At 44.3% G+C, this 16,380-nt stretch overlaps 1 protein-coding gene across 2 annotated transcripts; it reads left to right on the forward strand.

Moving 5' to 3' along the window:
* Positions 1 to 101: 101 nt before the first annotated feature.
* Positions 102 to 16,096, forward strand: slc39a14 (solute carrier family 39 member 14). Of its 2 annotated transcripts, none has more exons than XM_060053954.1 (10): positions 102 to 332; positions 3,956 to 4,056; positions 4,536 to 4,927; positions 6,046 to 6,223; positions 7,850 to 8,019; positions 10,436 to 10,558; positions 11,304 to 11,477; positions 12,337 to 12,577; positions 12,916 to 13,100; positions 13,382 to 16,096. In XM_060053954.1, exons 3-10 carry the CDS (start codon positions 4,568 to 4,570, stop codon positions 13,532 to 13,534), a joined length of 1,584 nt encoding a protein of 527 aa, XP_059909937.1. In that variant the 5' UTR covers positions 102 to 332; positions 3,956 to 4,056; positions 4,536 to 4,567; the 3' UTR covers positions 13,535 to 16,096. The 2 variants fall into 2 exon arrangements, with proteins under 2 accessions (XP_059909937.1, XP_059909936.1); XM_060053953.1 differs by lacking the exon at positions 7,850 to 8,019 and adding an exon at positions 9,291 to 9,460.
* Positions 16,097 to 16,380: the final 284 nt, after the last annotated feature.

Here is a 16,380-nt window from a genome sequence, read left to right on the forward strand (position 1 = left end):
GCATTTGCATTTCCTGGTGTTATTTAGTTTTTTTGATATACGACACTAGAGGGACGCATATCCATTGAGAAATACATAATTCACAAAGGGGGCGGAAACGCTCTACGTCACCAAAAATTGCCCTACATCTAACACACGTTGCTGTGTAGTTTCATTGAATGGGTATTGAGATTTTGACTCTGAGGAGACATGAAGCTCTCGCTGGCGTTCGCTTTAGTTATTACCAACCCATTACATGTTGCTTCTAAATTCATAACGAACATATTAACATATTGAGAGGAATTGACGTCAACCTTTTTTCCCCACCGTGCAGCATTGGCCAGCATCACCCGGTAAGCTAACGACAAGGGATTAGCTAATGCTAACATATATATGACTACAGCAATGATGCATTTTAGCCATTAGATCGTGGCTGATCACTCAGTCTTTTTTAACGACATCCAAAAATTCAAGTTTACAAATACCGCACCTTGTTACTACCAATAGTTGTGGTAGGGTACTTGATTTCTGATCCATCACTTGGGTTATTATCACCGGCAAAGCCTTTGGCATTCAAACTTGTCGTGTATGTTTCCACCTTCATTTCACTTGCCAAACTGATCCCTGTTACAAATTAATGCATAAAGAAACGTGTAACTCAAGACCATTACAATAGGAATTGATTGTGTTGTTGTGGGGCATTAACAGTACACATTGGAATGAATGACTATTGACTCGAAACGTGTACGTAGGTGGTGGTTGTACACTGGAAAACAAGTTATTAGGGGAGGATATAAACAAAGCGCTGTGTTAGATAACACCTTTGTTGAATCAAGCTGCAATTGATAGCGTTTGTGTGTACTAGAGGTAGGGTTAGGCTATCTGTAGTCTTTTGGACAGGAGTTTCAACTCTCCCTTTGGAAAGTTATCATTGTGCCTGGGACTGAAGGTGACAAATGTGCAGTAGTCTACTCTTTGTAGTTTACTAATGGGGTCCCGTATGCTTAATTTATAACTAGATAACACACGACACCTCGCTTTGACTATTACATGCTAATTGCTTTCCCCTTGTCTTGAACCATATCCTAAAAAGTAATAGTCTTCATTATGAGCCCATACTATAATCAGTCAGCAAGTTACTGGCCAGGTGAACAATTAACAGGATTAAGACTGCCATCACATAATCTTTTTGAGTAGGCAAGCAGTTTGGTTAAGGGTCAGTTAACCGCCCTAATATTTGAGCCATTACCTTTGCGGCTAATTGCAGTGGTGGGTTGATGCAATCATCCCAGTACCAGGTGATGCTATAATTATATAGTCAGTAATTATGGTCAGTAAAGAATAGCAGGTCTGTTGGACTGTGGTGGTTTGGCCTCCCCCTACACACCCTCATGCTATAAAGTAGGCAATCTACTCATTGTGCAGACAGAAGAGCACACCCACAGGCAACACATATTTGCTGGAAGAGGAGAAAACGTAAAAGAAAAGATCAGAAGGGCAAGTACTCTCTCTCCGTCACAATAATTGTTAATTTCAGGCTATGATTGTATCTGCTTTAGACCGTTTGTATTCTATACTACGGTCTACTTCGATATTTGTCAGCGTTTAGGCTTTTGTTACTGGTTTAAGATGGAACTTGTTCATTATGTTAATATATTTGTTAATTTTAATATATCTTTCTAGTTAACATGTTTTTTTGAGGTGTGTGAATTATGTTAACAGAGGGGTCAGGAAAAGCACATCACTATTTCTGAACTAAAGTGCCATAAAAGAGGACTATGCCTAATGAAAATACATCGAGGGCTACTCTTACAAAGATGCCAGATGTTTATCACATAGACTTGTTTTTGCAACCTTCAGGAGTAAAACTCAAACTGTTCTTCACTGTACCCCCACTTTCATAAAGACATTTCTCGATTCCAATCTCATGAAACAGAAATACACGTCAGGGTCAATGTTGGATTTTGCATGAGACGTGTCCCAAAGTCTTTTTCTGCCCAAAGGCAGCGTATGAAGGTGATGACGAGAAAAGGTTGTCTCAGCAGGATGTTTTTGTGTAACCAAGGCCCCTCTATCTGGAATGTGTTTGTGTCTGTCTATGTATTGGTGTGCATGCGTAGAGCAGGTGAAGTCTCACGTTTTCATGCACGTGGATGAAGAACAAGTAGTACAGAGTTAGTTTGGGTGTTTTTTCCTCCAAATGTTTCCCCCTAAATGTACTATATACTGCAGTAACTTTGGAGCAATTTAAACAGAACAAATTTACACAAAGAGAACAGCCAGCTGGGAGCAGTCTGTCTGTCTCGTTCAATATATGTCAACAACCTCTCCCAAACTTTCTTCTAATATGTAAAGATTAAATATGACCTCTCACTCGGACCATGTTGGTTACACAAACACAAACGCTCATGTACCTGCTGCATATTAGATACAGCTGGAGGCTTTACTAGTTATTATCTTGTAGATACACATGCACACACACAAAGGGACACGCACACAAAGTTGGCACGGTGGGCCAAGGAGAAGTGAATGTGGTTGCATAGTGTTCTATTATGCTTATAGTGTGGACTGATTGAGACCAGTGTGCCCTGACACTTTGGTGTCTCTCAAGGCTTTTGACCCAGTTCAAATGTTTGCAGGGAACTGATTTCACAATTCTGTCGTAAGGGGTTAACTGGATGAAGGATTTGGTTTGACCACATTAACCTCCTCCCTATCCTGCTCCCAGCCGTTTCCAAGGCGGTGGCCTTTTGGAGACCAGTTGGAGTTTTTGTCTGTCTGCAAATTCGAGTTGTTAGATATATTTAACAACTCCACAACATCTTTTTTTATTTAGCTGTTTTAGGACATAGTTATTGCCAAGTTGGCCTGGTTTGATGATACAAGGCAGGACAAACCTCTGCTACAAATGTTGTAGCTTGTAAAGGCTAAGCTGTCTTTGTTTTTCACATGTTTTTGTCTCTCTCCTCTCCACTTGTATAGCCTTCTAGTGTACTTCCACTGTGCTGATCTGAGTATGTCATGCTTCATGAATTCTGATTTCAAAGCAAGGGGTAGGTTGTAAAAAATGATAATGCGCTGTACCGGTCTGGTTTGATGCAGACAAATATGTTCCTCTTCAGGAAAAGGTTCTCCACCGTCTACTTTCATCAGAGCAAGGCACAAACTGACCAAACTCCCAAGGCCTCTCTTGACTTCAGGGCACTCCAGAAGCCGGCACAGTCCGCACATCTCGATTATATAGTGCATGTTTGAGGCGAGGTATTTAATCTTTACAATCTGCGGAAACTTGTGATGCTGTAACTTCATCAAGGAATCCAAAATACAAGAGATTTTTTTTCTCGTGTATTTTTTACACTACTAGATGAGATTGAAATTTTAAATTGGCTTTCATCAAAGTTTATCTTTTGTTGTTGCATAAAAACAGAATTGAAGTTATTCTAGAAAGATGCTAGATTATTCTAATAGTAGCCAATAACCCAATAACGGGTGAAATGTTGGAGAAGAGAGGTGTTAAAGTAATGTTCTTCTTTGCCCCTCAGGCACTTATACGTTTGACAGTAGCTGGTAAGAGTGCAAGAAATGCAAATAAGCCAAGAATGAGCACAAACCTCTCTCCTTCAAAAGCCTTTGCCGGGAACCCTTCCTTCACTATCGAAGTCTTTCAGTGCCTGTATGCCGCAGTACAGCCACAACCTAATTCCAACCCTGGATAGTTCAAAGGCCTTTACTGTACGCAGCAGCAACGCAAGTAACAAGGAATGCTCCCACTGCTAAGCCATGTGTGGTTTGGTAAACTGAGCGGCGACGCTGGTTGGAAGGTATATCCTGGAATCAACTATTTATGTTGTATTTGTGTTGTATACTCAGTGCTGCAGCATTGGGTTAAAGACAGGCTATTTCTTGAGCCAGTTTTCTCTTTCTTCTTCACTGGGCTGAAGCCTAATTTGCTTATTGGTCCTCTCTTCTTCCACAGCCTCACTGCGTCCCTGCTATCGGAGCGACCCGTGGCATACCCGGGGGGAAGACTAGCCTACCACCTAACAAGCACTAACTCAACGGCTTTAAAAGGGACAGGTGAGTGGTCTTCAGTGAAACGAATGAACGAATGACTCACGCAAGTCCCTGTGTAGCCTAGGTGATTAACTCGGAGGTGTGTGTTTCAGGGCAGCTATTACATTCTTGTGTGTCATATCTAATTGTAGTATGTATGTGTGTGTTTGGGGGTGGTTGCAGCAGGGCGTAAACAGTATTCTCTGGCCTTCTCTGTACATTAGTTGACAGTTTACCCTTTGTATTCCTCCAATTCTCCCTGTTAATGTTTTTGTTCTGTGTCTTGTGCTGTGGCAGCATAATACATGCATTATGTGTACTAGCAGGAATATTGTTTGCATGGAATTTGGGTAGATAAGATAACAATTTAAATGGCAGCTATTTTGTAGGTCAATTATTATCCACCACGCATGTTGTGTACATCTGAGTGTAAAATGGGTCACTAGGGCTGTAAGCCGCAGGAGTTTCATGGTCTTTTCATCCATCCGCCTTCTCCTTTATAGAGCTCAGATTCCCGGCCAGTCTAGACGAAGCCATGCCCCGTCAAACTCGTCATGGCTGTCCCACCACCACCACCACCACCACCACCACCACCGCCACCCCCTCCTTCAGGGTCCATCGGCCGTGGCCGATGGTGGTCCTCCTCATGCTCCTGTGTCCCCTGGACAATGTGCTGGCCCAAGGAGAAGGCAGCGCCCAGGCTCAGGCCCAGTCTCCCGCCGAAGTCCTCCAGGACCTCCTGACCCGCTATGGGGACAACTTCACCATCACAGTGCCCCAGCTTCGGGCCCTCCTGTCCCACTTGAGTCGGGACCAGGGGGACGAGGCCAACAGCACCTCCGTCGCCGCGACCGAGAGACCTCCGGTGTCCACGCCCAAAGCCATCAGCTCCAAGGTGAGGCTATTGCTTATGGGATTTTCCCATAAGCAGCAGAGCTGAAGTCAATGCGTCCTCATTTTGCTGGTGCACATTGCCTATTAAGTAGCAGTAATACGCCTGGCAATGTCTATCTGTTGGTCATTCTAAGTAAGTCGAAGTGTTATGGCAAATGTGGCCCATTTAGTACATTTAGGGCTATCAAATTTCCCGTTCCACTGCAGCAGAATAATGGACGAGGATGTACTGTCAGTAGGTGCGCTTCCATCCCCCTAATTTAATGCAAACTTTGAAGTATCGAATCAGTAAACGGTGATGGAAACGCCCAAATTCGCATCAAAATCCTCTAATTCGCAAAAAAGTTTATCCGCTCGCTTGAGGTGGTTTTTGAGAAATGCGAAACAGAGTAAATTCGCAAAATGGGAGATGGAAGCACATTTTTCGAATCAGCTGTGACGTAGCGAACTTTGAACACACAGGACTGACAGTCTTTCCGATTTCCGTTTAACGACCGGCCATAGCAACCCTGCCGACATCAACGTGTAACGTCCTCACCCTATTCCGCTCCAACCACTTGATGGAAACGCATCAATTCGAATTACTTTTTTGCGAACTTTCTAAAGATTTGCATCACCTTTTTAAATGGAAACGCAGCTATTGAGACACTTGGTGACCCTCAAATCAATAACATTCGGGGAAACAGAACTGGGGAGCAATATTAACCACGTTAAAAGGTAGTATTTGTTGAGGAACAGAGGGTCAAATCGTTTGGTTCTATGGGGCCCAGTACCCAGGCTGCTGGGAGTTTCCTTGTAAGTTGTGCATAGTTTTATGCCCCGAGGAAGGAACAAGTAGCTGTGGAATTAGCATCCCTGTGTGTATATTTGTGATCTCTTTGACGCATTGTTGATCATCTGATAACAAAACAATAAGACAGTTCGTACCTGAGGAATGCTACTAGACCAGTGCCTCTCCCCCCGACCTGAGATATTTAATGGCAATCTGTATGTGTTATCTGTTGGTGAAGCGGTGCCGGGAATTCCACAATGCATGCTCTGCTGGAATCTGAATTAAGTGATGTGATGTGATGAAGCATGTACCGGAAGTCTGATGGGTTGCTGGCTCTCCCCCTCCAGTGCCTGGCGTCAGATACCTTGGCCGTGTACAACTTCAGCGAGCAATCACGGCTGGATGGACAGGGCTTGCAGATGTTCTGCCCCACCATGCTACAGCAACTGGATGCCGGTGCTTGTGGCATGGAAAAGGAGGAGGGGCTTAGCAGTGACCCCGCCCCCAGACCGACTGGCTTAGAAGGTGAGCCATGGAATGCCCTTTTTGTCACCTGTTCTTTTTTTTTTAATAATCTGTCAACGGTCCACAATTACTAAAGGGATTGTATTTTTTTTCTGGCCTGTGAAAGAACACGTATATGAAATAACTTAGATTAATTTTTTTATTTAAGTTTTGCTATATCTATCCCATAATCGAGTCAATTTCATGCATATTGTTTGTACTAATTAATATAAATTGAGAACACGTATTCTTTGCCTGGAATCGAACCCTGCTTTCGTTCACAACTTCCTGACGCAACCAAATAGTTCACTGAACAAAGCTCCTGCATGGCAGTAACTGTGCAGATAAGATTACATCTGCATCGGTATCCGCCCCATGAATATGACATTGCATCATCATTACCATGGTGACGACATCAGGGCCATCGAAGCCCCTGTCTGCCACAGCGTGAGCTTGCATTACTGCCTGCGACCTCTAAAACCGTCTGAGCACCCAACAGACCTCGCTGTTCCTCCGCAGTCAGCAGATACTTCCCCGGGAGGAGCGAGCGCTCCCAGGTAAAGATGATCAGTGGAAGGGAAGCGAAGATGCTGTCTCGGTGAGACTGCGAAGATGCTGTCCAAATGTCATCCCGGCTCTTCCCCCGCTGCAACTCCATGTAGCCGCGCCCTCCCTCCACCCACCACCCCTCATATCGTCTTTGGCAACCCTGGCCTAGATCCCCCCGCCCCCCCTTGGGTATTTCTTTCCTTTCAGATAGCGATTGAGAGCGCTGACGTGCAGCGTAGCCTACGTCCTTGCTTGCTTGTCTGTTTGTTTAGCATTGTTTGACTTGCTGAGTTGGAAGCATAACTGCCAGGGGAATGTTGCACGCTTTTCTTAGAAGGCTAGCAAATAATACGTTCCAACGTTCAAGGAGACATTTGCAAATCTTATACCGGATCCGGGCCATCTCCCACATCTAACGGAAATCATGGGGGATTTTTTAGTAAATTGAACAACCCCCTTACCGTGTGAGCACATGAACCCGACCGTTCTGGTGATGGAGCAGCATAAGAGATTAAAGAGCCCAGCCTTTGCTTGACTTGGCAAGACAACAACTGACCCTCAAAGCGAGGAGCGCTCTTGCAGCTTCTGCCCCCCCGTAGCGCAAAAACAGACAACCCCTCTCTGGTTTCATCCTCAGTTCAAGAAAACTGAACTGAAACCGAAACGGAGTCCGGAATGTTTTTTTAGAAGTTGTGGTAGATTCAGATCTTCTCTGTGCAGACTGTGGATTCAAAATCGTGAATTTCTGCTTGCAATTGTTTTATCTTTTCTCTCAACAGGTCTTCTTTTACCCTAACAATACATTCTTCTTCTTATTCCCTCTGTATTCCCCACGGACCACCACTCCACGAAGCCCATTTGACCCCAATCTCTCCTCTAATGCTTCACTTTTCTCCTATAAGGTTCAGAGGATGTCGTCTCGGATGCTCTGTTTAATGGTTGTCGTTGCAATAATTAGTTTTAAGTTTGAACAGGAAGACCTTCAAGGCCCGTGTGTCTGTGTCTGTCTCTGTCTCTTTGTGTGTCTGTGTCCGTGTGTCTTTCCATCCTAACGTGTGTGCATCCCCCCCCCCTGTTCCCCGTGCGGTGGGAGCCCAGTGTGGGGCTTCTCCTTCCTCAGTGTGACGCTGGTCAGTGTCTTCTCTCTCACCGGGGCCGTGCTGGTGCCGCTCATGACCTCGCGCTACATGCGCCGCGCCCTGGCCTATTTCATCGCTCTGTCCATCGGCACGCTCTTCTCCACCGCCGTGTTCCAGCTCCTGCCCGAGGTTTGCCACCCGTCTGTCCGTCCGTCCGTCCGTCCGTCCGCCCCGTCACTGCCGACAATCAGTCCCTTAATCCGGCGGGAAGGTTTGAACGCTCCAACGGGCTGCGTATCTCTCCATCTTTTTCTCCGGGATTCAGTATCACACGACGGGGGATAATGGTATACCCATGGGCAAGCGCACAAATGGCCCGAGGGCCTCATTCTCCGCCCCTCCCCCCCCCCAAGACACCCCTCCTTTTTCTTCTTGTCTTTTGTTTCCTGTAATTTTTCTCTCTTCCTTTCACAGGCTTAAATGAGCACCTTGGAAGAATGGGTTTTCAGTTCATTGGTTCTTCCGCCTGAGGTGCCTTTGCTAATCAAGTGAACTCGGGGAAATAACTGTGTGTGTGTGTGTGTGTGTGTGTGTGTGTGTGTGTGTGTGTGTGTGTGTGTGTGTGTGTGTGTGTGTGTGTGTGTGTGTGTGTGTGTGTGTGTGTGTGTGTGGCCACCAGTTTCTTTTTGGGTTTTCATTTCCTTTTTTACAGCTCTTTTACAACAGTATGAAATGCAACAGACTCCTCAGTATGAAACACACTATTGGACTATTATAGCTCTCCTGCTTACATTCCTGCTGTACACTGGTATGGTGGCTGTGTTTACCAAACGATGAGCCCTTACATTGATAAGAAGCTGCTTAGTCTGCGGTTTTTGTAATGCTGCAGTGTCATCAAGGTTACCACCTGGGTACAATACTACCACTTAAAATCTGGTTTACCTATGTTTGACTTATTACTCATGACCATGTTTGTTCAAATACTTTGTTGAAGTGTTGTTGAGGTGTGTGTGTGTGTGTGTGTGTGTGTGTGTGTGTGTGTGTGTGTGTGTGTGCGCGCGCAAGTTCTTTTAAAGGGAATGTTTGCTTACAGCAAATTCATCTCGATTCTTCACAAAGGGTGGTATTCTAATCAACCTCAATCACTCTTTTGCTCCTGGGGGCGTTTTGGAAAGGATGACCATTAATTGCACCTAATTGCACCTTTACTCTTTCAGGACATGCATGTCGCCCTGACATGCACGTAATCTCTCATGGTGGTTTATTTCAAATTTGGTGCTATTTTAATATTGTCCTGGTTTCTCCTTTTTGTGGTGGCCCGATGGAATACCCTCATTCTAGACATTTTGACTAATCAACCTCTTTCTCTCATTTCCCTTTTGTTTCGTTCATCTCTTGTATGTGGTATGTCGTCTCCCCCCCCCCCCCCCCCCTCTTTCTATGGTTCGCCGGCGGGTCAGTCTGGGGTTATGGATTCCTGTGCGTCACTCTGATCTCGCTGTGTTCGCTGGTGGGCGCCAGCGTGGTTCCCTTCATGAGGAAAACCTTTTACAAGCGCCTGCTGCTCTACTTCATAGCCCTGGCCATTGGCACGCTCTACTCCAACGCCCTCTTCCAGCTCATCCCGGAGGTAGAGTGGTCTAGTGGACTAGACTAGTGCAAACAGTGTTCCTGCAAAAGGAATAGAATTGATAAAAATCAATTGCTTAACATTATCCAAAGCTATTTGATACCACTTTACATTTGGCTTGGGATATCCCATCCCAACATCTTCCATTTTCTTTTAAGTAGGCAATTTTAATACGGGTTTTATATAAAGCTGAGGCCACACATTTTCAGTTTAAAATGTATAATTATGGAGACTTTGTTTGTTGTCCACAAACATTAACAGATCCATCTTACAATGTTTGGTCTCATTTCTAATCGTCTATATTTTCCAATGATCATACCTGCTGCCTGTTTTTTGATAAACCAAACTTCGGGACGTTTTAGGTGCCCAATTCACCAGCACATGCTGATAGTCACGCTAATATATTGGTTGTATCTAATCTTTGACGAAAATGTTTAAACCTCAGACAAGCCAAGTCACATGTTATGTTCACCATGTATCTAATAGTTTTACCATGGATCTTATAATGGAGATCGAGAGGTTAATGGTCCATGATAGGAGCCTCCATGCTTGGCCTTGGCATAACCACAAAGGGTTTTCCCCTTGCCAATGCGTCCACACATATAAGCCAGTTTGTCGTTCAAACCAGGATTTTTTTTTCCCTGCAAGAAGCCAACTGTGCTGGGATAAAAAGGGATTAGAAAGTTCAAAAGGACTGGATTGTTTGGCAGCGTTCCTTCTTTGTTAACCAGCAGGCAAACGTCAGTGAATGGGAAAAAAAAATCGGTGGGACAACAGGTTCACTCTTGATTTAAGTAACCAGTAAGTGGTGTCTTCCAAAGAATACCTAACTTCCCAACCGGTTTCATTGAAGTTAATACTGTCCAATGCTGGGCCAGCGCCCCTTGGGTTCAGCCTTTCAGGTGGGATTGTGTGGTTTTCAACGCCACTTCAACATGGTTGCCAGGCCCAACACTGCTTCTTTTTGTGTGCTAGGCGTTTGGCTTCGACCCCACTGTCAACAACTATGTGTCCAAGTCCACGGTCGTTTTCGGGGGCTTCTACCTGTTCTTCTTCACGGAGAAAGTCCTCAAGGCCCTGTTGAAACGGAAAGATGGGGTGAGTCGATGGCGTCGCCTCATTTTCATTGTTCCGATCAATTTATCTTTGCGTAACTATGTGTTTGCTTACGTCCTAAATTGGCGTCTTTGATTTTTTTTTTACATTTTGACGGCATTGTTATTGTCAATCCCTGAGTAATATATTACTCAGATGTTGTGTCCCTAGACAAACTTTTTTAAGTCGATTGAAAGTGGTTAGTCTGGTTGTGCAGGATGCTTTTAGCAGGAGCAGTCATACACGTTTGGGTTATCCTGACTGTACGTCGTATCCTCATTAATTAATAAATAGATTCAGATCAAGGCATTTTTGACAAGTTCAATTTACATTTATTTAAGTGCAACCCTTGGCCTTGTTTGGTTAACAATTACATCATATAATTATCATAATAGGATAATTACATTAAATCAGACTAAGAAGCCTTATATCATCTTGTATCAACGTTTTAAAATCATGCAATTAAATGATGAACTAAACGGCTAATTTGTTGTTAACGAAGTTGAACAGGGAACGCGAACACATTATGCAAATGCACTGCAGAATGTAGGACAACCGCTCCCTCGAAGTCCTCATCACCTGGGAGGCCTCCACAGGGCTCTGACAGTGATTGACTGGCCCTGTTGTGTCTCATAATTCAGCTTTGAATGGCTCAAATTATGAATATAGTTTTTTTATTTCTTTAAAAAAAACAAAAAGTATGCTTATTTCTTGATTGGCAACCCTTCTTTTATTCTATCTCCCCCAGGAAAACGGCCATGGCCACAGCCACAGCCACTTCCACGGTTCGGAGTGTTACTTGTCGGCCAATGGCGATGCCGAGGGCGTGCGGGAGAAGCTCCAGGCCAACGGGGAAGCCCTGGGCGACAAGGCGGACGCCGGGGAGGGGGAGCTCATGCTTAGCCCCGCACAGACGCCACAGGTGTGGAACCGAGGGCTTGGAGGGGGCCACGCACCTCGGGGAGGATTTATATCGGGGGGGGGGGGGGGCATTTGAAGTGCCAATGAACCGAGAGCCGTCCGGGCTCTGGTTAATGTAGAACGCTGCGTCCAAGAGAGGGTTTCAGACACCTGCAGCAGCTTCTCAGACACTTAAACAATAATACAGCGACGGTGTGACTCGCTCATTGCGGAGCTCGTAAATAAAACAAACACATGCTGTGAAATGTCATAGTGTTTGATTCAAGCTGAAACAGCAGTTTCAAGCTGAAACCAAGGAACAATGACCGTCTTTTTTTTTTTTTTTATTGTCCGAACAGCAACTTACATTTCTTTCATGAATACATCTTTCCAACTTCACTCAAATGTTGTACTCTGTGTCTTTCGGTCTCTCTGTCCATCTGTCTATCTCTATCTCTACATGTCTCTGTCTCTATGGTCCACCAAGTATTAAAGGGGACTTATTATACCACCAGGTGTGAGTGTGATTAGCCTTACAAGCCGTTTCGAAAATCTGCCTAATATGACATCACTAGTGGGTGTGTCCACCTAGATCTGTGCTGGATAGATGAGCAATGTTTACTTCAGTCCACTGGGTAGGCTGGTAGACTGATCTATCCAGCACAGATCTAGGTGGACACACCCACTAGTGATGTCATATTAGGCAGATTTTCGAAACGGCTTGTAAGGCTAATCACACTCACACCTGGTGGCATAATAAGTCCCCTTTAACATTGCCAAAGCAGTTGAGCAAAACGCAACAAAGGGACCAATAATACCACAACTAACACCTGTGGTCATGCCGTCATTCAAAACGTCCCCTCTCTCCCCTGATGTGGCAGGCTTCCTCGAGCCCCGAGGCGGGTGCGGTCGCGGGCCCCAGCAGCAAAAGGGGGGGATGCTACTGGCTGAAGGGGACGGCCTACTCCGACATCGGCACGCTGGCCTGGATGATCACGCTGAGCGACGGCCTGCACAACTTCATCGACGGGCTGGCCATCGGCGCCTCCTTCACGTCCTCCGTGTTCCAGGGAATCAGCACCTCCGTGGCCATCTTGTGTGAGGAGTTCCCCCACGAGCTCGGTGAGTCAGGGCGCCACCCGTCGGGGTCGGAGATGTGTTGGTAATATTGGTGAACTTGGGGTGGCCAGTTGGTACAGCTTAAAAAAATACAAAACAATATGAAAAATAGTGAAATATGTAAATAGTTCTGTATGTTTGTTTATTCACATCTACATGCATACGCATGCATTACATTGTTCAACTTCAATCAATCCAACTCTATTTGTGTTGTTTTTCTGTTTTTGTTTTCCTTCCAAAACATTATCAGATGTTCTATTTCTAGCTCGACTCGTGCCCCTCCAATGACTATTTCTCTTTGTTCTCTTCGTCTCTCTTTCCTACTCCCTGTCTGCCTCCAGGGGACTTTGTTATCCTGCTGAACGCTGGCATGAGCATCCAGCAGGCGCTGTTCTTCAACTTCCTGTCCGCCTGCTGCTGCTACCTGGGAATGGGCTTTGGTATCCTGGCAGGAAACAGCTTTTCGCCTAATTGGATTTTTGCCCTGGCTGGCGGAATGTTCCTCTACATCGCTTTGGCGGACATGGTGTGTGTGTGTGTGTGTGTGTGTGTGTGTGTGTGTGTGTGTGTGTGTGTGTGTGTGTGTGTGTGTGTGTGTGTGTGTGTGTGTGTGTGTGTGTGTGTGTGTGTGTGTGTGTGTGTGTGTGTGTGTGTGTGTGTGTGTGTGTGTGTGTGTGCGCTCTCAAGAATACTCATAGACACGTCCTATCAGGAATGGGGAAGTGTGTGTTTGTCTGTTTTATCTGAGTAATAATTGTGTTGTGTGCTCGCTCTCTCCCTCTCTCCGTTTCCTCGTCTCCCTCCCAGTTCCCAGAGATGAACGCGGTGAGTCGGGAGGAGGAGGAGGCCGGAGGCAGCAGCTTCATCGTCATCTTCGCCATCCAGAACGCAGGGCTGCTCACCGGCTTCGCCATCATGCTTCTCCTCACCACCTACTCGGGCCAGATGAGAATGGACTAGCACCTGGAGCGCACCGGTGTGCAAAGACAGCTGGAACCTGGCCTAAAGAGCTGTATGTGGGTGTGAACTGTACCAAACTAGACTGGATGGCATAACGGGCGTGGCGTGTTTTCCTCTTGTTCTGTCGCTCTTTCAATCTAGTTTCAACTCATCCCTCATCAGTGAGGCTTTGGTGCGGCAGGAACGCAACCCAAGCCGGCCGTCGCAGTACTCGTTCATATGCAGTCTGATTGCTGTCGAGTTGTGAAGGCCCCCGTGACCCTTTCTTTTGTTCCTTTAGTTTACTTCTGTCCGTTTTACCCCTGCTGTATGTGCACTATTCCTGTGTGCCAGGCTGGAGATATCCAGGTAACTCCAGTCCTAGGGCTCCAAAGTACTTTTAGAAGCTTATCATGTGCGTGAGCACTGTAAGGCCCCTGTATGCTGAACATGAACTGATGTGCAATACTTAAGCACCTGCTGAAACTGTCCTTCGTTCATCATGCTATTGATCAGCCGCTTTGGAGCTCTGCTCTTCTTCAACTCCTCGTTCTCTACTTGGGCTAACTTTGACTGGCAGGATACGCATTTATATCTGTAATCGTTTGTACTCGTAAACCTTCCCAAGCAGGGATAACCGTTACTTGATAGACATCGTTTTTTTAATTTTCTTTCTTTGTTTGCTTCTATTCAGAACCAAAATAGTACAAATTAACAGGTACTGGAGTGTCGACCTTGAAGTTACTATGGCTAGACCTTGTGTGTGTGTGTGTGTGTGTGTGTGTGTGTGTGTGTGTGTGTGTGTGTGTGTGTGTGTGTGTGTGTGTGTGTGTGTGTGTGTGTGTGTGTGTGTGTGTGTGTGTGTGTGTGTGTGTGTGTGTGTGTGTGTGCGCGTGTCTTTTGGTTTTGTGAAAATAAATATGTATACGGAATCTGTCGAGAGACCAAATATGGGCAGGCCATGAAGAATGGCGAAGGGCTGCATTGGAATATGTAACCCTCTTTGGAAAGACAGACTTCCAATCTCTTTTGTGAGATCCCTGTTTTGTGCGATGGGGTACTTAAATCCAGTGAGGATGACTTAAGACCATACTTTAACCTTTTGAAGTACCGTAGATCCGAGGTTGTTTTAGCGCACGAAGCACATTTCAAACACCTGGTCCTTCATCAAACTTCCAAGGTCAATTTAGATTTTTTTTTTTTTTACCTTTATTTTTCCAGATAAAACATTAAGAACAGTTTCTTATTTACAATATTGATCTGGTCCATTGTTTCTCTACCCTGCCATTCGTGCCCTTCATTACCAAAGCATTTAGTCCACCATCGGCATTTATCTTACCGTCATATTCCAGGGGACGGATGCAGAATACTTGCCCGCACATCTTGTATACTATTTTCCTATAGTAAGATATGAATTTCAGAATATTTGAATATTTTACGATCTATTTAAATGTTTTGTTTAAATACTGTAAACTGAGTAACCTAGGTGCATATGTTGACAATGTGTATAAGAATACGTGTCCGTCTAATTCTTATTGAACAACATATTCTGTAGCTGGCTAAAACGCTTGTTCATTAGGTCAAACTATTTAAAAGTTGCGGGAAGGGAGAGACTTTTGATTTGGGACAGTTTGGCGTGGCTAAGTTAAATTAGGCATGGCAACATTTAGCAGTTTGCTCATACAACCAGCATAAATGACATTAGGTAGTCGCTATGGCTACTCTTGTCAGTCAACTGGGATATTGAAACCTTATGTTGTGATTTTAAAAGGCAGAGTTTAAGAATAGGTTGGGATTAGTAAAGTTGAGCACATGTCTATGGGGCCATGGTGGACTTATTTTTGAAGTCTAGTTCCCCAACTTTCTGATGTGGCTAGAGCCTACTAAGACCTACAGAGTTGTATGATTATTATTTTATGTTATACAGTAAAGTCAGCTTTTATTGAAAAATCTATTCTGTCCAGGCAGATTATTTCAATCAAAGTGTGTGTCATAGTAAATCAGCAGATCTATAACTTTAAGCCATTTTTGTGTTGAGGTATTGCCTTTCCAAACCTTGCAACAGTGTACCATAAGGTATTTGAAGTCTTTGCTGGATTGCTTGAGCCATTTAATTATTTTTCTCATTACTTTAATGCTTTACTTATGTATGCAAAGACGATGCATCATTCATCGTCACTTTTTACCTCAAGAAATGTCCACAGAAATAAGTAAATCGTATTGATGTTGTTTTTATTGTTTTACATGTTTTTTCTTTGTCAAACGGTTCATGCTTTGCAAACAATCCTAGTGTATATTCACTTTTCAAATGCAGTTTTCTTTTCCATGTGTATCATGCTGGCTTTAACTTAAATCATTGCACATGCATCCAAAAAACAACAAAAATATAAACATAATCAGCTAAACATAATTTAGCTGATCAAATAAAACCAATAATGATGACACATTTTGCCATTGTTTGGCATATATGTGGGTTACTGGGAAATGTTACACCCAATGTCTATTTTATAAAAAACAACTGCATTTTCTGTTTGTGGTGTGGGAATGTGTTTTTATATATAAACGACCTTTTCTGTGAAAATATTTTGACTACTTATTCTTAAAACCTTGAAACTTTCTTGTTAAAACCAAATAGGGTTTATTTAATGGACTTCTACCTTAAACATTGAGTAATTATTAGTTTTTCTTACACGAATACAACTTAGATAATTACCTAACACATAATTACTTTATTGGCCTCTACTCTCCTCGTCATCGGCTTGTCTTGCAGCTTCATGCTGTAAGTGAAAGCATCCATGTCTGTATCCCACTGTATGCCGAGAGTCCTCTCGACTGGTAGTGCGTCATGGCTTAGATCTGGCATTCTA

Source organism: Gadus macrocephalus, chromosome 6, assembly GCF_031168955.1.
Source record: "Gadus macrocephalus chromosome 6, ASM3116895v1".
NCBI classification, from domain to species: domain Eukaryota; kingdom Metazoa; phylum Chordata; class Actinopteri; order Gadiformes; family Gadidae; genus Gadus; species Gadus macrocephalus.

Excerpts from the sequence above, each read along its gene's own strand:
- slc39a14 (XM_060053954.1), top strand. The coding sequence starts at position 4,568 with ATGCCCCGTCAAACTCGTCATGGCTGTCCCACCACCACCACCACCACC. Across the intron at positions 4,928-6,045 it reads CCAAAGCCATCAGCTCCAAG|TGCCTGGCGTCAGATACCTT; the intron begins GTGAGGCTATTG and ends CTCCCCCTCCAG. Across the intron at positions 10,559-11,303 it reads TGTTGAAACGGAAAGATGGG|GAAAACGGCCATGGCCACAG; the intron begins GTGAGTCGATGG and ends TATCTCCCCCAG.